The 22,528-nt window shown below is 51.8% G+C and overlaps 4 protein-coding genes across 4 annotated transcripts; 1 reads left to right on the top strand and 3 right to left on the bottom strand.

Moving 5' to 3' along the window:
- Nucleotides 1-5,326: 5,326 nt before the first annotated feature.
- BBA_02666 (DEAD/DEAH box helicase) lies at nucleotides 5,327-7,516 on the bottom strand (the record flags this gene model as incomplete). The annotated part of the gene is made up of 4 exons (XM_008597763.1): nucleotides 5,327-5,375; nucleotides 5,429-6,047; nucleotides 6,101-6,511; nucleotides 7,297-7,516. The coding sequence occupies 4 exons, from the start codon at nucleotides 7,514-7,516 to the stop codon at nucleotides 5,327-5,329; spliced, it is 1,299 nt and encodes a 432-aa protein (XP_008595985.1).
- Nucleotides 7,517-8,148: 632 nt separating this feature from the next.
- BBA_02665 (RNAse P Rpr2/Rpp21/SNM1 subunit domain-containing protein) lies at nucleotides 8,149-8,715 on the top strand (the record flags this gene model as incomplete). The annotated part of the gene is made up of 1 exon (XM_008597762.1): nucleotides 8,149-8,715. One exon carries the CDS (start codon nucleotides 8,149-8,151, stop codon nucleotides 8,713-8,715), a length of 567 nt encoding a protein of 188 aa, XP_008595984.1.
- A 306-nt stretch (nucleotides 8,716-9,021) lies between these two features.
- BBA_02664 (uncharacterized protein) lies at nucleotides 9,022-9,335 on the bottom strand (the record flags this gene model as incomplete). The annotated part of the gene is made up of 2 exons (XM_008597761.1): nucleotides 9,022-9,147; nucleotides 9,255-9,335. 2 exons carry the CDS (start codon nucleotides 9,333-9,335, stop codon nucleotides 9,022-9,024), a joined length of 207 nt encoding a protein of 68 aa, XP_008595983.1.
- Nucleotides 9,336-10,720: 1,385 nt separating this feature from the next.
- BBA_02663 (2-dehydropantoate 2-reductase) lies at nucleotides 10,721-13,223 on the bottom strand (the record flags this gene model as incomplete). The annotated part of the gene is made up of 3 exons (XM_008597760.1): nucleotides 10,721-12,377; nucleotides 12,439-12,871; nucleotides 12,953-13,223. The coding sequence occupies 3 exons, from the start codon at nucleotides 13,221-13,223 to the stop codon at nucleotides 10,721-10,723; spliced, it is 2,361 nt and encodes a 786-aa protein (XP_008595982.1).
- Between the last annotated feature and the right edge of the window lie 9,305 nt (nucleotides 13,224-22,528).

The raw sequence follows: 22,528 nt of genomic DNA, 5'->3' as shown, positions 1-22,528 counted from the left end.
AGTGAGCGTCAGCGCCGTTGGGAGGGGGGGGTCAAAGAAGCCGAGCTAGAGGGACCTTCTAGGCAGAAGATGACACCAGGCACCTATTCGATTGGACTGCCGTTGGTAATAGCGGGAAAAAATATAGTGGTATGAGTAACACAGGAAAAAGTTCGCTCTGATTTTTTTGCGTATTTGACGAAATAGCGAGGGGTGGGAGGAAAAAAGGTCGCCGGTATCGAGAATTTTCGCAAAGTAGAGGCGGTGTTTCTTGAATGCAGCTGAGCGTGTTTTGCAAAACAACTTTTCCGGGACAAGTCGCAAGGTACAAGTGAATGTCGCTGCGAGCGGGTGTGGTAAGGGCCGGACAAGGTCGAGAAGAAAAAACGTCTTTCAACTGGCGGAAGGCGGAGTATGGTCGAAGGACAAGTCGTTCAAACGGTAAGAAGAAGTAGAAGAAAAGTACAGATTCAACCAAAATAAAATGTCGATAATTAAAAATGATGCGCCGTGGAGTGGAGAGATCAACCAAAGCAGACTTCGAGGAGTCGCTGGTTTTTTTACAGGGCGAGTTCAAACTTCATCGCGACGGCTTCGCAGTTCGATGGGAGGAGGGAAACGAAGAGTCACGGCGAGGGTCACGGCTTAGTTTTGAGGAATCTACGAATGACAAAGGCTGGGGCGGATTCGTCTGGGTGAGTGGCCAACCAAGTACCGCCAGTATGGCGCGGCAGCGAAAAAAGTACCTAAGCTGGCATCGTATTACGGCGGGCGCGCGAGGTAATGCGGTGGTGGTGCTGGTAACTGATCACTGCAGAGGAGGGGGGGGATTGCCAGACTCCCCTTGATTTCAATTTGGTTCAACTCGCCACGGCGATGTTGACAGAAACGGACTAGCGCTCCTTTCCGACACCACTCCATTGGTCCCGGCGATCCCAGGTGCTCCGCCGTTTGGATGGGGCGAGGCCCAGCAGGTAGCCATTTGGGCGTGGCTGCGATGAGCCCCTTGTTGATGAGTGTACCCAGTACCCGAGGCTGATTGTGGCTCAGGCGATTGTCCGCTCTCGCCAGCCAGCTAGACCAAAAGATGGTGGCTTGCATGTCCGGTATCTAGTACGAATGCTGCGAAAGCGTTGCATCACACTCGCAGCACCAACTTGTTCTCATGCTTCTCTAAATACTTGCCGCCGTTTTATTCCTCCCAGGGGCAGTAATCTGTATGATTCATAAATGCATGTTGGCATGGTAGAGAACTTGGGCTTGGACGCCAAACTGGCTGGGCGAACAGCCAACTGACGGACCATGGTTGCAAAGCCCAGCAAGTAGCATTACTCGTCTTTCGCCCATGGTTCCCGCAGTGGCGATATGACTCCTCTCACATTCACGATGAGCATTCTTTCCCCGCAACCTACTTACAACACGTCGCTTCTCCGTTTTGTCTGCCAAGTGTGGCCTGTTTAGTGGCCATGCGCAATCGCGTTAGCCTTCGAAGAGGGGGGCATTTCGCAGCGCATGCATCAAGTCGCCAGGCGCCCGGCACTGCACGAGAGTTTTTCCTGCAACTTGGCAAGACTTTGTTGCTTGCTCACTTGCATCATCGCGCATTTGAAATTTTGTACCAGGATACTATCTATGTATTGCCACGGGCATCTTGGCCGCCACCCGCGTTTGGCTTGGCGTGATTGACAATGAACAAACTTTTTTAACTTTTCCTCGCTTGCAGTTTGCCATCCGCAGTTGGCCTTGTCCCCTTGTCAGGGAACCCATGGCATACGTGTGGCAAGTCAGAGTGTGCACCGCCCAATGATAATGTTGGCCTCTTGATGCCTGAGGACAATACTCCGCGGCCAGACGTACCCGGTACTCGTGGGCGGCGGCAGAATCACGCACAGACAAGCGATGAGTGCTGCCCTGTAATTTGCCACATGGCCACTATTTACCACTCTTACCCTGTAAAGCTTGGAAGCCTCCAGTCAAATGATGTAAGCGAAGCTGCATGCATCGGAATATCGGAAGAACCTCTGGGGTGAGTTTCTCTAATTTCTGTTTTTACATTCTAATCGGGTCCGGGCGTCATCAGTCAACGAAAATTGGTTTGGCCAGGTCAAATCATTAGTTAGATCTGCTGCGGTTGCGGTCATCGCCGAAGCACCAAAGACAAAGTAGCCAGGACCAGAAATCACCCCGCCGTTAGTAATGCCCAACGGTGAGTGGCTGATGTCTTTTCAATTCAATGTGGCCACTCATCCACCGCCTTCCATATCAAGACTCACACTTACTCCGATCATGGAGGCATGGAAGAGTTTCAACCAAGAGCAGCAAAATCACTGCTATGATGGTGGCATTTATGCAAACATGTAAATTTTCCCACATCAAGCAGTGCTGGTCGTTCCTCTTTCTGTTTCTTCTTTGTCGCATCCAACCATGCGTCCAACGAAGTACAATTATCAGAGAGGGGATGTTGCTGACTCGAGCGCCAACCGTTGTCGCAGAATGTACACCGGTTGACCAGTGACCAGGATAATGGTAACCTGGCATTTTATCGGTATGAGATTGTATGGGTTGTCACCATCGCAGCTTCATCACCCGCAGTACTGATAAATCGTCTGTCATTTTCTTCTCGACAGTCCTGGTAGTCCACCCTTGGGTACATAGGAGCATGGCTATTTTACCGCCGAGACAAGCACTAGACCTCCGAGGTAAAGCCACACCCAGTGGCTTGGCTGCCAGAGATTTATTGAAAGCTGCGCTCTTGTCTCAAAAGGATGGCCGGAGACTTCTTCTCCATTGAGCTGCTCGAATAGAAAAGACAGGTATGTGTGAGAACATGCCCTCTCTTTTGTGAAAATTTTCAGTAATGTCAAGTGTAAATGCTTGCCCTCCCCTGTGTTGGATGCTCTAGGCTGTTTAGCGTTCAATCCACTTGAAAAAACATCATCTTGATGCCCGAGTTTGTCAAGCCTAGCCTCTACTCTACCATTACTTCGCTGCATTCGTGGCCGGACGGAATTCAGCCACCGGTTGACCATTCCGGGCCTGGGTTGTTGCGCCCGCCCGAGCCCGCCGGAGAAGCCGCTCTGCGTTTCTAGTTATACCCAACCAACCTAATACTCGCTAGTCTGCAGCGTATTGTTGCTCATGTTGCTGCGGACTTTCTTTGCCGCCGGCGCAACACTACGACTACCTAATCTGGCAGTCATTGGCCCGTAGCATCAAAGTGTCAAGCGAGCCTCATGTTAAGCCGCCGACCGTTGCCCAGCCGTTCAGGCCATGCCCGATTTCCCATCTTCTTTCTTGCTAGTTCCGAAGCTGAAGGAGGTATGGCTTGGGGGTTCGACTTTTGTCTTCCTAAGAAAGCCCCCAAAGGAGTTCTAACTGGTTCTCTCCGGTGACTCAACTGACCCCGTCCCCAAAATGGCGCGATTCATGGTGACAGAGTGGCCAAACCCCACCCCCAGCTTATCAAGGCTTCCTTCACTGATTTTCACAAAACTGTTTGACAGTGAGAACAGTAATGTGCGACTGCCCAACTAGGCGCCAGGCAAGCCAGGGTTGCTGGCTGCCTAGAATATATGCCCATGGGCAAAACCGTCTGAGCAAGAAACTTCTTCGTGGCGGGATTCATGGGGGCTGCAGCCTAGTCATGCACGTCATTCTCGCCTTTTCTCCCCTTGCAACTTTCCGTGGCTGGCTGGCGGACGCGAGGCTCCGAGTCGCGCATGAATCTACGTGATTTTTTCACGGCACGCGACAGCTGACAAGTTGTCAGGCATGAACAAGCTGAGGACTCTGATACGAACCCCTGCCCCCTCCCATTTACAGATTGCTGCGGCGGGTTGCCTCTTCCAACTAGTTAGCAGAGTGAGAGCTCTTGGGGTGTTGCACATACTGCACACTTCCCTCAGCACGCGGACAAAGGCAAAGACCTTTTTTTTTTTTTTTTTTTTTAAAAAACAAAAAAAAGAGGGAGGACTCTCGTGATAGAATTACGCGTAGCGTAGACCTTGTCGTTCCTACCGCTTCGGCGCCCGCCTAGCCAACAGCACACACCCAGACTAGGCTGCAGCCGCCTCGGCGCCTACCTACCCACCTCACATCTGGTCAATATGTCTTCTTCTTCTTCAACGACAAATTGGCCAGGAGACTTGATTTTTGCGTACTCAGTAGTGATTTGCCCGGAAAACGCCCTGGAGAACCCCGATGTAGGTCGCAGATGATGACCTGCTGCTGCTGCCGCTGCTGCTGCACAGCCCGCTAGCATCTTTGGCTTGTAATACAAATACAGCCACGCTCTTGTCCCCTCCTCGCCCCCGAAAGCGGACCGACGCGGAGGATTTCAAAACAAATCGAGATGCTCACCATCTACGGGGAGGCGGAGGGCTTATTGATTCGCCATAATCACCCTACACCTTTTTTTTTCTACTGAATACCGTCATGTACGGAATACGCGAGATGATCGCGTCCTCTCCAGTCGCGCGCGCCTGGCCGACTTACAGTGGCCGCTCCGACATCGCCCGTCGGACGCGCCGCATAAGCCACGCCAGGGGGGGCTGTGTGTTTGTCTGAGTCTCAATCTCGTGATAATGCGCTCGTGACAGATCATACTGATCAATCCACCTCTGACAGGTTTCTTACCAAAGTTTACACTTTGATTGGGCGGAATTTCGTTGCACTCCGAATTCGCTGCAAGGCAGCACGAGAGGAGTCGAGACGCATGCAGCGTTTGCCGTCCCCTCGACCACGGATCAGTACCTAGCCCCCGCCGAAACAAACACCTGGCTGTTCGATCCGTCTGCTCTGTCCACATTGCTTCGTACCTAATATCGAGGAAAAAGATGGCGGTGGTGTATGATGGCCAACACTTGATCAGCTCGCACCAAACTCGGGCCGCCTCACTCTTTGTTCTTCCCCTTTCGTTCCAATTCTTTGTGCAACATATGACACGGTAAACGTAATAGGCAGCAACTCTTTGTAGTACCACTGTGGATGCTCTCGTCGAGCATGACTCAATTTTGCTCGTTGGCTGAGGCTGGTTAGAAGCCTGCTGGGCTATGAAAACCCAAGGTGTCATTATACGGGTGGCGCAATAAGCTGTGTGAATGCAAACTTGCTCTGGAGAGCCATGGCGGCGCGCAGCCATATCATCATCTGTTTACAATGTGCACAGTGTATTCGAAATCTCGCATCTTAATCTCATTGTAAAATTAACCTAGCAAATCCCAAACGATACAGCGGCCACATACAAATCATTCCCTTTTCATCACCTGTTTCCCGGTTTCTGATTCATCGGCCCCTTTCCAGCAATGGCCGTCACATCGTGTGAACCGTGCAAGTAACATTTCGTCATCTAAGAAGCCATGTAGGTGCTCGCGTCAACACCCTCTTTGGGAAACTCACTATCGTCGAGTTAGCATAAACACATCTCCTTGGTTCGAGAGGTAGCACTTACGGAAGAGCAACCTCAAAGCGCTTCTCAATCTCGCCAAGCACCTTCTGGTCATCCTCGCTGCTGATAAATGAGATGGCGAGACCCTTGGTACCGAAACGACCGGCGCGACCAACACGGTGAAGGTAAGAGCTGGCATCAGCGGACAAGTCGTAGTTGATGGCCAGATTGATACGCTCGATATCAATACCACGACCAAATACGTCTGTGGCAACGCAGATACGCTTCTTGAACTCCTTGAACTCCTTGTATCGGCGAATACGCTCCTCTTGGCTGACGCCCGAGTGAACAGCAATCGAAGGGAAATTGCATTCGCGAAGCAGCTTGTCCAGCTCGGTAGCGCGTGCAGTGCTCCTGACGAAGATGATGACCTGGTTAAACTGGAGTTCATCGAGGAGGTCGTTAAGCTTGCGGTTCTTCTCCTTCTCGTCAAGCTTGATATAGTACTGCTGCAGACCGTGCAGCGTAAGCTTGGTGTCCTCATCAACGTAGTGCTCGGTGGGGTTCTGCATGAACTTTTTGCAGATGGGCTTGACCTCCTCGGACAGAGTTGCTGAGAACATCATGACTTGCTTCTGGTGAGGAGTGGCGCGGAAGACGTCTTGGACGTCAGTGCGCATGTCTGGGAATGGTTAGTCTTTCTCTTGCGCGTCGATGCTGTTCAGGGTGGCGTACCAGGTTGGTCGAGCATCTTGTCACATTCGTCAAGAACGAAGATGCGAACGCTGCCAAGGCGGAGAGCCTTGTCGCGAACAAGAGCCTTGAGACGACCAGGAGTACCGACGATGATGTGAGGGCAAGTATCCTTGTTCTTGAGAGTCTCCACATCGGTCTTGATGGGTGTACCGCCGTAGAAAACACCAGTCTTGATGTCAGGCATGTACTTGCTGAAACGGTTGTACTCGTCGCGAATCTGGTAGGCCAGCTCGCGAGTGTGGCACATGACGACAACTGAAACCTCGCCGTTGACTGGCTCAACCTGCTGCAGGGTGGCGAGAACAAAGACGGCAGTCTTACCAAGACCAGACTTGGCCTGGCAGATGATATCACCACCGAGAAGAGCCTGAGGAATGCAAGTTTGTTGGACTGTCGATCGAGGGAACGTTAGAAATGTGTGTCTTGCTAGGTGGAAACGAAACGAGCGGCGTAAGGGTGAGAATGAGTCCGTCCATCGTCGCAATGCAGTCGCAGGTTCAAGATCAGATGCACGGCCATGCAGGCACAGTCCTGACGGGGAACAGACATCAAGAACCTTATCCAAGGCCTTATCGCGAGTCTGACTCTCCATGTACTATACCGCGATTGATGTCAATGGGCTATTGCGCACCAACCGAGGGAGTTCGCCTAGCCGTATTTCACCAACGGTCTGCTTGGCGTCTTACGCCAAGAGAATCTCCCACCAGGACTCGCGCTTCGCTTGTAACTTTGTCGTTTCAGGACAATGACAGCGAGAGGAATCGCCCAATGCGCTGGAGCGCCCGTTCTTCAAGAGAAGAGCTGTCCTGAATGGCCAGCCTCGTTATGAAGTAGCGCATTCACAATCGTGTGGGCTGGAGCCGTATTTCAGGTACACCAGAATCCACGAAGTAAACCAGAAGGCTTAGAGGCCTGTGCGACATTGATCCAAAGTCTTGCTTTGTTCCAAGCGCGACCGGAAAGCTCAAGACAGCTTGCGTTGTCCTTCAAGACCCCAAAACCAGTGCGATTTTCTGTTGCGCGCATATTGCGAGATGGACGGACACTTTCCTCTTCCGTTTTCATCCTTTGTATCAAGAAAGGAGGGAAAAAGGCGAGGAAACAAGGAGGGGGGAGGGAGTAATTGATGCTTTGTTTGTGGGTAATTAGAATGTGTGCGATGATTCAAGACTGACCCTCCGATGGATGCTCGAAACCACAGTCTCCGATGGCGCGCAGAAGCTCGGGCTTCAGCAGAAAGTCGCGAAAACCGGTGGAGTGGATGCCGACATAGCTGCCCTTCTTGTCGACGTTGCTGTTGGCGGCGAGCTCGCCCTTCTTGGTCGCGGCGTTGGCGGTCTCGTTGGCGCCAATCTCCTCGTCGGAGTAGTCAATGAGATCCTCCTCGTGAGACATGATGGGCGGTGATTGATAAATGTGTGTTACGCGGCTGTTTCTTGATAATCAAATCCAAACAGACAAGTGCAATCGACAAGCTGCGGTCGTATATAGATCTTCGAGATGATAGGTCGTATCGTCCAGCGGCGCGCGGGCGAATTGATGAAAAAAAAGCCTTTGTTTGGCTTTTGTTGTTGGTGGCGACTCGAGTTTTTGTGAACAAACGCAAGTCTGAGGACGCTGAGGAAGCAGCGGAAGAATTAGACAGCAGTAAGAAGAGGTCAATAGTTGAAGAAGGAGGAGAACGTGTCTGATCAAATAGAAGAACAGCGCGAGATTCCCGGTAATCTGTTCAGAAAGCGATGACTGATGGGGGGGAAGGGAAGAACGGGGGAGCCGGGCTGTTCAAGTCATGCAAGGGAACATGGACCACCTAGAGTGAAACCACGTGACCCAGGTGCCACCAACAAGGCGTGGCGCACTAATCAATGTGAATGGCTGCCTGCCTCCGCACGCTGGCACGCTAGACTTTGATGGGCAAAATTTGCGATTACCCAGTGTCACTCGCACTCACGCACGGCTCAAATCATGACCTAAACTTTGCTGGAAAATGAAACGCAAATCTCATCTTGTTTGTGAAGCATAAAAAAATGGCAAAGGCAAAAGCACCACCAGGCGTGCAAAATAAACACATTTACGCCAGAGCGTCATACCTCTACCAGGCCGCTGCTTTTCTTGCCACTGCGTCCTTCCCGCCCGCGCCTCGCACCAACGATGGCGCACAAGCAGCAAACAACCACGGCAATGACGCATTATCAAAAGACATGCATCAATCGCCCTCGGCAAAGGACATAACACACCCGCCCGCGGAGAACCGCCAGCGCAGAGCCCTGCAAAACATGTCTCGGAGCCTCCTCGTCGACATGCGCGCCGTCTCGGCCAAGGTGCTGATACGGCAGCGTCCCGGCCTCAAGCGCACCATCTGCCGATACTGCGACGCGTTGCTCGTCGAGGGCCAGTCCTGCGATGCCGCCATCGAGAACGCGAGCCGCGGCGGGCGCAAGCCGTGGGCCGACGTCCTCGTCGTCCGCTGCCGCGCGTGCGGCGGCGCAAAGCGCTTCCCAGTCGGCGAGCTTAGGACGAAGCAGGTGCGTAAAGGCCTGCGGCAGCCAGCAGGAGATAAACAGGAGCAGGGTACCGTGACGACAAGCGCGTGATGAGAAGAAGCAGACCAATTGTGCGTCGAGACGGCGGCGGGTGCGAATGGAAGAGAAACCTGCATTAGGAACAGAAACTTGATACCCGGCGCAAGCCACCACCATACAATGAAATAGAACGCGTGAAACATCAATCACGAGGCCATTATTATGTACAAAATCGTTGCCGTTCAATTTACTTTTCTTTCTCTTTCACACTCTCTTCACCGAGCACCCGACTCGCCGCCATGAATCTGCATCGCATCAATAAGTTGCTCATGCTCTTTTGCTCAACTTGTAAACCAGGACAAAAGAAAAAAAGAATACTTACAACGCTCCGTGCCAACTTCCCAAACCTCTCATAGCCTCCGCCTGCACACTCGTCATGCGCAGCAGGTTTTCCGTATCCGATAGGTTGGCCGACAGCTGCGCGAGCTGCGAGTGCAAATGGCTCTGGTGCGCGAATCATTAGCTTCTTTTCCTTCTTCTTCTTCTTTTTTTATGTTCCTCATGTACTGCTTAGAATGGAAAACTGGGGCATACTAAAGGACCAAACGTACCAGCTGTCTCGACTTCATCTGCCCACCCGTCGCCGCGAGGGCCATGCTTTGTCGATTTCCACCAATGTTTCTCGTCGCCATTTTCAGAATCTCGTGTGCACAACACGGAAATCACGTCGGTGTGCCAATTGCAGAAAGTAGGAGTCCTTTTAAGATTTGACGAAGCTCGATGCTTTCGACACTGCCGCTTAGAAAGTATCAACTTGCTTTGTTGACGCTGGTCTCGCCTTGACTGCCCAGCAGTAGGACCTTTGAACAAGGGTACACTTTAATGCTAGCTGCAGATGACTTAGTCTGGTGTGTTTCGAGTTCAACGGTGATGATTCAGTTGTTCTTCTCCAGGCTATTGCATCGTTGTATAAGTTGCTCGGTACAGCCTTGACGCGTCGTAGCCTGCCACTCCAAATGCTTTCAGCGTCCAGACCCACGTGACACAGTTGCTACCATCAGCATCTTGTGTCATAAGGTAGGTAACAGTATGCTCTCGCTGGCAGTTTACGCACAGGGATGAAATTTGTACCAAAGTTTGTGATAGTCTGAACTTCAAATTATTCAAGTGAGGCGTCCTATTATTCGGACGCTCCAATATTCGCTATCTTGTGCACTTGTGTACCACCCACCCATGTCGAACCCCTTGGGTCACATCGTCCTGGAGATCAAATATCTCATGCCACCATTTCCGGCGCTGCCATCGCCACACATCGTTCCAGAACGATACAAAGAATTAGCGTATAACCAGACAGTATTATAAGAAACAACAAAAAGGAAAGAGAAGAAAGCCCCCAAGACTCTAATATGTGTGTTTGTGAGTAATAAAACAAGAAAAAAAATGCCCATCGTAGTTCCCGGAGGGCGCCTATATCACGGTATGGATGCTGCCTCATGAAGAAATCTTCAAAAGGGAAAAGGGTAAAACAATAAAAGAAAAACACCAGGAAAATAATGTCCACCAACACTGTGCCCAATCTACCGTTCGCGCCATGCGTATTTTTGAACTTAAGCAACCATTGTCCCGGTTCATCAAAGATGTTGGCAGGTGATGCCGTGTAATAGGCGACCGTGATGAACAAGGGAGAACCAAACCGCCAGTTGGTAATTGATCCTTGCCCAAGTCGACCGAATCGATATATTGAAAGCGAAAAATTGGCGTGTTCTCGCTCAAATGCATCATTGTCAAGACAGCTGAGCGTTTGCTGCCGTTCCTTCTTTTTGGCCATATGTACAAGACTCGGCAAAGGCCACGGGAAAAACCAAGAGGTCGTCTGTTTCTTTTTTTTTGGCGTCTTTCGCTATTGCCAAATCAAGCCCAACTCCAACGCTGTGTTAATTTTTCGCAATTGTAAAGCAAAGAGGAAATCAAGAAGAAAGATTCATGGCTAGTCGGGCCTGGCGGTTTTTTGACGCGTAGCGACCGTAGCATCAGCACCTATAGGTCTCCGGTGACACTTTCGTCACAATTCGAGCTATTAGTGGACGCTGGTGACGGCTGGTCGCGCAGGAGGTAGGCTGGCCTGGCTGCTACGTGCCGAATTTCCGGAGTCGAGTTCACCACTGCCCGCGCTAGCACTCGCACTACCCGTCAGACTTCGCACATTTCTAGTCTTTGATGGATGAAGGGCGCTCACCCCAATATGCTGTTCAACTTGTTGAGGCGCAACGGCGTTGCCTTGGCCTGGAGGATAGCGAGGAATGGGCTGTCGAACGCCCTCAGGTGGAGAGGGGCGCCCATTCATGGGAGGTCCGTACCCGTTTGGGGGCGAAGGTCTACCGCTACCGCCACGCATCGAAGGGCTGTACGGGTTGCCAGGAGACTGGCTTGCGCGACGTCCAAAGTTCATGCCTGGAGGGCCACCGGGAGCCTGGCCGTATTGCAGCTCATCAAGTCTCGAGGCCGTCAGTGAGTTGGCTCGGGAGCCGCCGTTCATAGTGCCTCGATCGACAGTACCATAGCGATTCGACGAGCAGCTCATAAGTGGATCGTCTAGGATATTGTCTGTCATCATAGGTATCGATGAAATCTGGCTTGAACGGTTTCGGCCAAAACTGGGTCGAAATCGGCTACCGCGGGAAGGTGGAGGAGCATCAAATTCGGGGTTGCGGCGAATTTGTGCGGGAGGAGGACCGGAAGCTTTACGATTTTTGCGTGACGTTACGCTCATCATGTCAAAGTTGTCGGCGTCGATAGCGGGCATTGCGGGACCCATGGGAGGGTCGAAAAAGTCGTCATCATCGTCGTCATCAAACATCTGAGTGCTGTGGCGCATGGGATGAGGGCCGCGGCGAGGACCAGGAGGGCCAGGAGGAGGAGGGCCACGTCGCATGCGCATCTCTTGGTCTTTGAGGGCCATTTCTCTCTGTCTGAGCTGCATTTCCCTGTCACGCAGAGCAACGTCACCTCCGTCGGCAAAGTCTTGCTCGTGACCTTCAGGTATATCGTCGTACAGGACGAGATGAGAGAATTCCTCGAGATCATTGCCGTCCATGGATCCGCGTCGAGAGGGGGCTCGAGATCCGCCGTTCATATGCGGTGGCGGACGGCCCATACCGTTTGGGCCACCATTCATAGGAGGAGGTCCACGACGCATGGGACCCGGGGGACCGAAGTTGGAGGAGTTGCGGGGACGGACTTGGCGCGGTGGCATACCATTTCCATTCGGCATGCCGCCCATCATGGGGCGGTGGCCATTCTGGGATGGCATACGCGGAGGTTGACCGACCGTGGGGGAGCCGGGGGGGATGGCACCGGCGACATCTCCAGTCTTGGGACGGTTTCTATTGACCACGTTCAAGTTGTGCATAATGGCATAGAGCGTCTCAATTCTGGGAACGGGAATCTTGGCTTGGTGCGCCAGCTTGATGGGGGATCCCAGATAAGTCTCGATCTCCATTGGGCGTCGAGCGACATAGTCTTGCCACATGATGCTTTCCGGCAGGTTGGTCTTTGTCATGTCGTCCATTACCCTCTGCTTGAAGTCAAGGTCAAATTTGCAGCCGTTGGCCTCGGCGAGGAGAAGAAGCTCATCAATGATGCCAGTGACCATGTCCTTGACACCAATCTTGTCCAAAAGGACAGACTGGTTGGGGGTTTCAAAAAGCACGCTGACGGGGTGGAAAGCAATCGGGCTAGAGGACGGCAGTTAGCGGACGTGGAGACGAATAAGCACCAGACGGGAAATAACTTTACCCAATAACGCGTTCATATTGCTGCTGACGTATGTTGGGTGACACCTTGCAGTCGACTTGACCGGTGCTCAGAGTCATGGCGAGAGCCTGTGCCATGTCCTCCTGAATAGCTTTGGGGATGTTGCTCTGCTGATTGACCGGGCCGACCCAAACACTAGTCGAGCCTTTGTGCTCGAATTCGCTTGGGCCGAGCTGAGTAAGCTCGGCACCGGATACTAATGAGAGAACGACATTTGTGGGATAGCGATCTTCAATGGCAGCTTCGACGCCGAGCGTATGTGTTGTGTTGATGAGGATACAGGTATGTTGGGGGGTGACGACAGAATCGATGACGGCCGCCAGGTCATACACGTCGGGCAGGGCCTTGACACACAAGACGACGTAGTCGAAAGGGCCATCGCGAACAGTGGAAGCGTCTTCGGGGTTTCGGACGACTGGGAAGGATCAGTATCAATTTTCGATTGGAGGGGGGTAAAAGTAGTCATCGATTTCCTGGATGTCGATCGAATACGCACCGTGTCGTGGTTTGAAACGCTCATTGCCAAAGACGGGCGACCTGAAAAAATTATTAGCGACATGATGGTGGGCAAGAGGCTGTCGGCCGGGTGCGCCGGATGTGAGAGCAACGTACTTGAAAGAGATGCCATATTGAGAGACATGCTCGAAGCCCGATTTCCAGACTAGAGTGACGTCGCAGGCGTTTGTCGCCTGAAGTCGCCAAGAGAGAAAGGCAGAGACTGGGTTTCCGCCAACTGAACAAACTTGCATTAGCTCAACGTCGCTCATGATGGGCAAAAGAGCCGATGCGTGGCGGAGAGCAATCGCCGGGCGCAAGTAATGCGAAAGGAATCAAAGCAATGCCGCAACGAGGGCGTGAGAAGGGATGCTCAATTGGGGTACAAATGAAGGAAAGTAACGAGAGAATGGAGGGTGAGATAAAAGTCTGAATAGTAGTACAACGACTGGTATGCAACGAATAGATAAGAGACTAAGTGGGCTGGAGAAGAAGGAAAGGCGGCAGCCCCAAGGAAAGGTAAGAGAGTGTGGTGACAGGCAGAAGATGTATCTTTTTAGTATGCGCCAGCAAAGCAACCAGGGTATATTAACTTGCACGGCAGCGAGAACAATGCAATGCAGAGAGAACAGGAATTTGGGGATGGGCTGTAGGTTTTTTCTGGGAGGGGGGTGGGAGGGGGTGGATGAGTCGGGTTTGGGCTGATGGGTGGACGAACCTGAAAGAATCTTGAGACGGGGCGTCATAGGTGCCATGATTTAGTAGGTAAAGCCCGAAGCGGTCTAGCGGACTTGAGCGGCGGCCAAGCGTTCTCAAGAGGTGCAAGTCTAGGAGCTCTGGCAGAGTAGAGCTAGCAAGACAGCCGTCGAAACAGGGACGGCCAGGTAATTTGGCCGCGCAAGGTCGAAGCGCGGGACGAATGGCTGATAGACGGCTCGATAGTTGCTATCGAAGCTGTCAAGGAGCAAGCAAAGAAGGCAATCTCGGGAGACGGTCAAAGGGGGGTATGATTCGGCGACGATGGGATCTGAATGCGAGGTGACAGGGGCGGCTGAAAGCGAGCCTGCAGAGCTGGTCGAGTGGGAGGGTCGGCAAGAGATGGAGCAGCAATGCCAGGGGTGTGTGTGTGCACTGTGGTGACAGACGCGGAGCGTCGTAGCTAGGTAGCGTAGACGGAATGTGGTGGTATATCGTCAAAGACGGGCTGGCGTGTGACGACGATTGAATGATGGTGGGCCGAGCGCAGCAGTTGATGGCGAGACAAGACGCGTGGAAATTTGTTTAAAGAGACTGGCCGAATAGGACAAATGAATCCAGAGCAGAGCAGTAGCAGCGACAGAAAGCAGTGATGGAAGGGGCCGTGAGTGTGTGCACCATGTGGCAGCTTCGCAGTGCCTGGTGCGATGGAGCAACGATGGAGCAGCGTGTTTCCGGTAATAGGGATTTTCAAACGAGTGACTGAAAAAGACTGGCCCGGGCGAGCTGGGACGAGCGAGGCTAGGCAACGTGGTTGGCCAGAGCGGGTGGACAAAAACTGCGACGGCGTCAGAATTCTAGGCTACTAACTTTTAGTAGCGCACAGAGAAGGTGGGAAAGAGAGAGGGGGGAATGCTGCGACGTTGGGACTGGGGCTAGGACGACGAGCAGCGAGTGAGGACGAGCAGGGCGCAATAAGCAACACGGGAGAGAAAGACACATAGAGAGAGAGAGCAAGGCAGGCTGAGATGCAATATGAGGGAGATGCAGTACTAGGCAATGAGAGAGTGTGAGAGAGTGGACGGCACAGCGGAACGACAAAGCCACGGACCAGGATGTTGACGAGGACCAGCGATGGTGGGACGATGCGAGTGGGCAGACGGGGAAATGAAGACGAGGATTGATTGCAGCAAAACGTCGAGGGGGTGCCAGAATCAGAATCTGGGTCGCAGACATGCGTAGAGTCGTGGGCCGTTGGTTTGGTAATCCGCGCCTGCAGCGGACAATTGTGGGCTTTCTTCTTTTTTTTTCTTCTTTTTTTTACCTCTTCTTTTTTTATTCCACTTTCTTTTATTCCCCTTTATTTTTCTTGCCTTTGCTCGGCGGGCGTGGGGCGAGCTTATTGGGGAGGGGTGGTATTGCCACTGCATTCAGTGTTGATGGTGTTGATGAGAAGGTACCTATATCAATGATACCTCGATACCAGTCAAGGAGAGAGAATTGACTGTTGGAGGGACAGCGCCATGCAGGCAGGCAGCAAGGCAGGTAAAAACCGGCGACAACAGAGCAGCAGCCATTTCGGCAGGTGGCTGGGGCTTGCAGTGACCCAAAGTGTTCAAGTACCCAAGTACCCACCTGCCTTACCTCCCAGAGTCACTGACGCCGGGCCTGTACCTGCACCTCATGGTCACTGATCTGCATCAGCACAGAAAAAATAGCTCGGCAATGTCCAGTAAGCTCAACAGTCCAAATGCCTTCATCTCTCAGTACTGGCCGCAAATCGCTCGTTCCCTGAGTTGAAAGGGGCGCAGGCTGCTGCAGCGGGTGGCACTGCACTGTCGTGTCCCACTGTTTAGCCCTGTTGCGCTGAAAATAGGCCTTGCCTGTGTGCCTGTCTGGGGGGCGGAACCCACGGCTTCACCAATTTGAACCTCGAGAGGGGGCCTCAAGGAGGGGCCTCCAGAGGGTGTGCCATTTTGTCTGTGGGTGTGGGAAGGATTTATCCAACTAGGTACTTCCCAGCATGCAGCAAGGAGGAAAATAGTACTTCACCAAGGGGGGACCCAAGGTCGACGTCAAGCAGGCTTTTTCCGTCAAGCAACTGCTTCAAAGCCAGAAGCAAAATTGCATTCAAGGATGCAGGCACTGGTCTGGGCCTCGACAAGCTGTTGGCAAGTGCAATCGATATCAGGATTGAACACCATGTCCTTCATCAGGGATGGAGAAAAAATGCCAGGCAGTCTGAGCAAGCCAGCGAGACAACCTCTCTCAACGGATTGGCCGGAAGCTTCAAAGGCACGCTCAAAGGCAGTAGCGCGATGCAGTATCCGCATTTTCCCAGTTCTGTATCCTGAGCAGCACTTTGAAGAGAGACAAGAAATCCTTTTAAATCGGGCCCTTTGCTGTTTGTCGTGCACCATTAATTCCTCAGCAGCGCCGTTGCCTCGGCCAGGACACTCGTCGCTGGCGCGCAATGTCTCTGCTATTCCAGCACTATTCGGTGTGTGGTGGAGAAGAAAGACCTGCGACAGTATGCGATCTCACTCGAGTGAGCATACCTCCCTCTGCTTGCCATTGCGTAGGTCCCGTAAGAAGTTGCATCTTTTGCATCTTTTGCGTCTTTTGCCTCTGCTGATTTCGTTTGTGCATTTATTTTTTTGTCCTTGTCTTGTGCTCTGTTGGTGTGCTCACAAGTGGGCTCCAGAGCGGACCGTGTGTAAGAAACAAGTTAGTACTCACCAGTAGCGTGTTGTAGTCTAAACTCTGTAGATTCCGAATCAGGCACGACCTTGTCAAACAAGAAGACAATTGTGTTACGAAATCCTCGGGCGGCTCGATATGGATGGCTCGATCAGGTAGGCGAGCTGAAGCCTGCTTCGATAGTCGCTGCTGCAAGTCGTCGCAAGACTTGGTCGTAACACTGCAACTGCGAGGCTGTGGAATGACGAGCGTATTTTTTTTTTCAGTACTGGCAGTGTTCATCAAGTATCGGCAACCGATAATTCAAGAACCAGCGGCCAAATTCGAAATTGTTTCGTCGGTCTCTTTTTTGCTTCTCGATCGAGGCAGCTGTATAGGCTTGGTAGAATCTTCAAGTGGGCGGGTGATTTGCGGGTCCCGCCTCGGGAGCACGGGAGGCTGTCGAAGATGGCAATCGTCAACGCCGAATCTCGTGCGCTATGTTTGTCGGTCGAGAATGTTTCGCTATCGAAAGTCGCTATCGAGAGGAAAAGAAGTCGATTTGGCTGATGGATGGAGAGCCCTTGATCGGTGGGCAAACGGCTCGGATACTAGATGACGACGACGACGACGCGACGTTATGCTCGCTATCATGTGTATGGTCGGCTTGCGAGTTTCGCTCGTGGTATAGCTGTCTCTTGGCTTTTCAGATTGCTCAGATTGACCGCGAAGAGAGCCCGATAGATCTAGGTCCTTTGTTCGTGGACAAGTATATCCGGCGCAAAGGAACAGTTCCCGAGGAAGGAAAACACTCCAGATGGTCGGGAGAGGAAGCCCAGGGGAGGTGACGAGGACAAAAAGAACGAGCAGAGAAACCCAGACCAAGCACTGAATCGGGGAAAAAAGAAAAAAAAGAGAGAGAGAGAGAGAGAAGCTGACAGAGCGAAAAAGAGAGACACCAGGGCGGGGACGCGGTGAGAGTAGAGCGGTAGAGCGAGGGTAGAAAAAAATAAGAGACTGGTCAAGCCACAAGTTGACCAGCAAGTAGTTACATGGACGGGGAGAATACGAGGCTGGCTGCGTCAGGCTCCCAAGCGTAAACCCAAAATGGCCTAAGAACTGACAACGAGTTGACAGTATTTAATGTATTTTTTTTCCTAACCCATGCCCTTTGAAAAGCAGTGGCTCGTCGCCCTTGTTCAAATGTTGTGTTTGGTCAACCAGCAAGAGAAACATTGGGCTGGCTATTGGCGGCGCACCCACTAAAATCTGGGGAAGAAAAAAAGGGTTGAAGGGGCCATTTGCTTGCCAGCAGCAGCAAGTAGCAGCAGCCCGAAGCCGAATCCAACGCACATGGGACCGCTCATAAGCTCAATTACAACTTTTTTTTTTTTCCCTTCTTGCTGTTGCTGTTGAGACTTGTGCCATGCAATCATGGCGTGGTTGCGCGTTACCAAAATGGCCTACATGCATGGCTGCCCAGGCGGTCCATGACTTGTTGTTCGATTTTTTGGCCGCCCGTTGATTGATAGAGGCTTGCCAAGCCGTTTGTGTGCCCTTGGTCTCCGCTAGCTCCAACAATAAATAGTTGTTTTTTTTTTTTAAAAAAAAAAATGTTCGGATAAGGGAGGGTTGGGGAGATCTAGGACTTCTGTGTTGTCAAATTAGAACCTTTTTTTAATTATTAAAATTCACGGTTATCTGGCCGATGCGGGATCGAGAGCTCCCGTGAGCTCATGCAACCAAGCTGGCATATTGTAACTAGTTGCAGAGAGGAAGACAATGGTTCTTTTGTTGTAGATAGGGCTCGAGTCGTACCCGGTCTTGGAAAACTAAATAGCTATTCACACAGCTGTAGTTGGTGCTCTGGAAGAAGAGTCATCCATTTTTGGCGTCCTTTTCCCGCTGCCACCGCGGGAGTTGAATTAAATTTTTTTTTTTGGAATTTTTACTCCTCTTGACTGGCCAACACTGGACGCACAACGTCAACCAGAGCAATATATATGCTGCACCAATGGCCTCGTTTGGCAAAAAAAAAAAAAAAAAAAAAAAACACCTCTTGCAACACGACAGCAACCTCTGCGGCCGACACGCTGTCTTCTTTGTCCTGTTGCCTGCGCGTTCCCACTTGAACAAGCCTCGTCAGTGGACACAATAGTGCAGCCCATCCCATCCGTCTTGCGCTCTCGTATTACCCAAGTAGAGACCCAAGGCAGAGAGATGCACGTCGTCATCCCGCCTCGGATTGAGACCGGGGTCGCGGCAGGCGAGAAAACGGCTCTGAGGCGCCTGCCTGCCGGGTGAGGTGGTTCAAGTTGCTGTCATCGCTGGCGGATCATGGTAGTTCGTGGGGCGACACGCAATTTATTAATACCCACTGGGCCACTGCGCCATGCCGGAGTTGTCATCCAGGGCGGCCCGGCGATGGCAAGTGTTGTTTCTGTGTGCCAGTCTTTCTTTCTGTATTTGTAATTTTTGCCCGTTTTCCATTCTGTCGACAACCAAATTGTTATAACTTAGTACCGGGTATGTTTCATTATTACGGACTAGTCGTCATCTACGATGCATCGGCCAAGTGACGTCTAGGATTGGCTGACGGTCCTCAAGGCCGAGTTATAAATAGCACGTACCACTGCATAATCTCTCTTGCCATTTTATGCATATTTGATATGCACTTTATCTGTGGCACTTGAAGGTGCCTAGAAATCCGGCCCTGTAGCCGTACATACTTGCACGGAACTTGCAGAATCTTTGTCCCCATCTTGAAACTCAACAGAGCCGGCAAGTCTGACGATAAGACATGGCGGCGGCCAATTAACCGCATTCGAATCCCGCCACGAAGACGAATCGCGACACCTTTGCATGTACGGAAGTACATGCGCATACTGGTACAGGACGGATGATGCCTGGCAGCAGTGACAAGCTTGTGCTTGACAAAGGCCGACTGAAGGGTAGAGCCCACGATACGAGAATTCCGAATCAACAAGTGAGTTTTTCATAATACGTTTTTGCATCCTACAGGAAAAGACTCTTTTTTTCCCATGTTTTATTTTTGTGCCTTCGACTGGCCTTCATAAGTAAATAGGCCTCCAGCTTCCGCTTTCGTCGCCGGCTCCGCCCTTTCGCGCCGGCGCCACTCGGATACAGCCCTCCTTACAGGTCCTCTCATCAACCAGGGCCAAAATTAAATAGAGAAAGTTCGCGGCGGCCTGGTCCGAAGTCTAGCTAAGCCCAGTGGATATGGGTTCTTTACAGGGGTGGAAGTGGGCGGGCACCAGCGAACAGGGGGGAGCATGTGCAAATCTGGTGGTGTGGCTTGGATGCCCTTTTTTGGTTTCAAGAATTGGGGGAGTGGTTGTCGCCCACTATTCGTTTGCAGAAGCGACGGGAAGCATCGTCTTGTTTCGACCCTCGAATCTCCGGGTAGATCTAATTTAACTCTTCCCAACTTTGCAAACGACATTATTAGTACCATCCGCAGAGATACTGCTGCCCTGTCTATATTGGACAAAATGGCGGAGGCTGTGCCATGGAGCACCATGGGGGCTGGTCTGGGTAGGGCTGGCCTGCCTGGCCAGGTTCTAGGCGAAAAGCGAAGACCCTCTTCCCGGTGGGATATCTGGATGTGTATGCTATTTCCGGCGGGTGCAGGGCCTGCCTGGTTATCTATTCATAACTCAACACACATATGGCCGCAAAACGTGTCGCACCTTATCACGGCAACATCTCGCCGAATGTAATACCCGACAATGCCGGAGCTGCTCTACAGACGCCAAGCTCGTTTTATTGCAGAATGCAAATACTGCATGTTTCCACGATTGATTGATGCACAAGTAGTCATCTTTCTTCCGCAACGAGCATGTGAAATGGGAGGGGGGCGGGCAAGTTGTTCATCCAGGCGTTGATTTCTTTTGAAAATCTCAACAGCATCTCCTCACTCTCCACTATCCTCCACTATCCTCCACTATCCTCCACAGGGCTCGCCCATCAATTTACCATCTCTCTTCTTTATTGAATGAGTGAGGGGCGCTGCAGGTCAAGGCGAAAATCAGCGGGTAGTTGGTGTTGTTGAAGCAGCATGTGTTCACCAACAATAGCTAAATAGTGCTCTGATCTGATTTGGTAAGTGAAATTGAGTGCCGAACAAGGAAATGAGACTTGTGGCCAGCACAGGTCTCAGCCCCCAACGCGTCTTGGCCCCGGATGTACTCCGGACTCTGAGAGCCCTCTCCCGACCTCGTGTTGCTAGCCGCCGTTGCAACTTGCAACCCCGATAGGCGTCTCGCGTGTAACGTCCGCAAGACACACAATAGATATATTACGAATTGCCGGGGGAGGCTGTGGCACATTCTAGGTAGCTGCTGGCAGGTTGCTTGCCCCCTTGGCCTGGTATTTGAAATTAGACACTTCGGCAATCACGTCTGTCTCATCGCACGCTCGATCGGATGTCCGACCCGTCACAGGCTTTTTATCAATTTTCAAATGCTCATGTAAGCCGCATCGGGTTCCTCAACCTGTTATCAATTTCTAATTATCATGTACGTCACTGCAAGACTAAAACTCCCCATGCATGACACTGGGGGCGCTTGATCTCACCTCTGCGCGCGCGCCCCAGTCCTCGCATTGATGATTTGACATGGGGAACCAGAATCAGTTATGTGAGTGGCTGCTTTGGTCGAGCTTTTTTCCTCCCGTCAAGCTTTCCCTTGCCTGGCGAAACAGCAGGAAACAACAAGCACACCATAAAGTTTGCGTACCTTGCTGCACGCAATTACACGGGCAAATAAGCCCACTCAGCACAAGCCACAGGGGCGCACATCTACCAGTAGGCGAGAAGGCTTTTTTTTTTTTGGCCAGTTGTAAACCTCTTGAAAGCAGTGGTCACGGAACCCCTCGCAGAAAAGTCGGATAGGTGGGAGAAGAGCTTGACCAGAGGGAGGTTCAATCTATCAACGATTTCAACGACAGACAAAACGCGTATAATATCACAAGAGCCGTATGTGCTTGGCCGCCAATGTACGCGGATCCATCATGGAGCTGCAGCCTCGGTCATTTGCTCTCTTGCCACGGATGACGCGGAGACAAAGAGCAGCAGCCAACAGGAAATTTTACAAAAATCCTGCACAAACTCTTGTCGGTACGGGGCCATGGAAAGATGACCTGTCCGAAACGCCAAAATTGCTGATAAATGCATGCAGCAGCGTGCAGGGCACATATTCCACGCAGCGTAAACTCAATTTTTTACGCGTTTTCGGAGGGGGGGTGTAGTTGTCTTTTTTTTTTTTTTTGGTTTCCTTGTCAGTGCACAAAAAGGTCAAGAGAGACGCAACGGCATCATTCAATTCGCTGTTGCGTCCGTCCTTGTGACCGAATCTAACCTTAATCCCTTGCAGCACGGACAGTCTTGGGCTTTCCGCGCAAAGATGTCGCTCGGTCTTCTCCCCCTTTAATAAATCCCGACGTAGGGCAGTAACTAGCAGCAGTGCGTTCTCTCTCTCGGAGCACCAAAAAGAAAGGGAGACGGGAAAGTTTAAAGAGGACGGCGATTTGAAAAGCCACCCAGAGGGGTAATCTGGGTCAGACGCGTAGCCAATAAAACAGAATCAAGAAGAGGGAAACGCGCTAGCAATTTGCACATTGGAACATGATTCGAGGCTAGCGGGCGAGACGAATCGAAGGAGCAAAAGGAAGAGCAGCAATTAATGGGCTGTTCGCAGTATTAAGGAATGGGTTGGCGAATGGATCATGGCCAACCATGGGCCATGGCCAGCATCAAATCTGTTCCCCCACCTCGGAGCCTTAATACTACTTACCTCCTTACCCCCCCGGCCGTGAGATTCTCTCCCTACGAACACGCTCTTTTTGTTCCTGTTTCTGCCGTGGCTGGAGCTAGCAAGGAAAATGGTCAGAATACGCGGAGACTTGAGCACCTCTCTCGCCCAAATGTATCCGACACCCACCCCTGCGCTGGGCCCCCCTCTCCCTATGCCTTGACTCGATTAGCTTCGACTGTTTTGCTTGCAAACATGACTTTTTCTGCTACTCTCCCATGTGAGGAGCCGCCGTGATCCACAGGGCGAGGTGGGCAAATCCCCGTCTTCCGCTACTCAAATTTTGCGTGTATGCGGCCTTGGCCATGAATTATTTATGCGGAAAACTGAGCCGTGGCCACAGGGCTAATATAGAGGCGTGTGGATTTTTC

Source organism: Beauveria bassiana (assembly GCF_000280675.1).
Source record: "Beauveria bassiana ARSEF 2860 unplaced genomic scaffold BBA_S00005, whole genome shotgun sequence".
Classification (NCBI taxonomy): domain Eukaryota; kingdom Fungi; phylum Ascomycota; class Sordariomycetes; order Hypocreales; family Cordycipitaceae; genus Beauveria; species Beauveria bassiana.
This window is presented reverse-complemented; position numbering and strand designations above follow the sequence as displayed.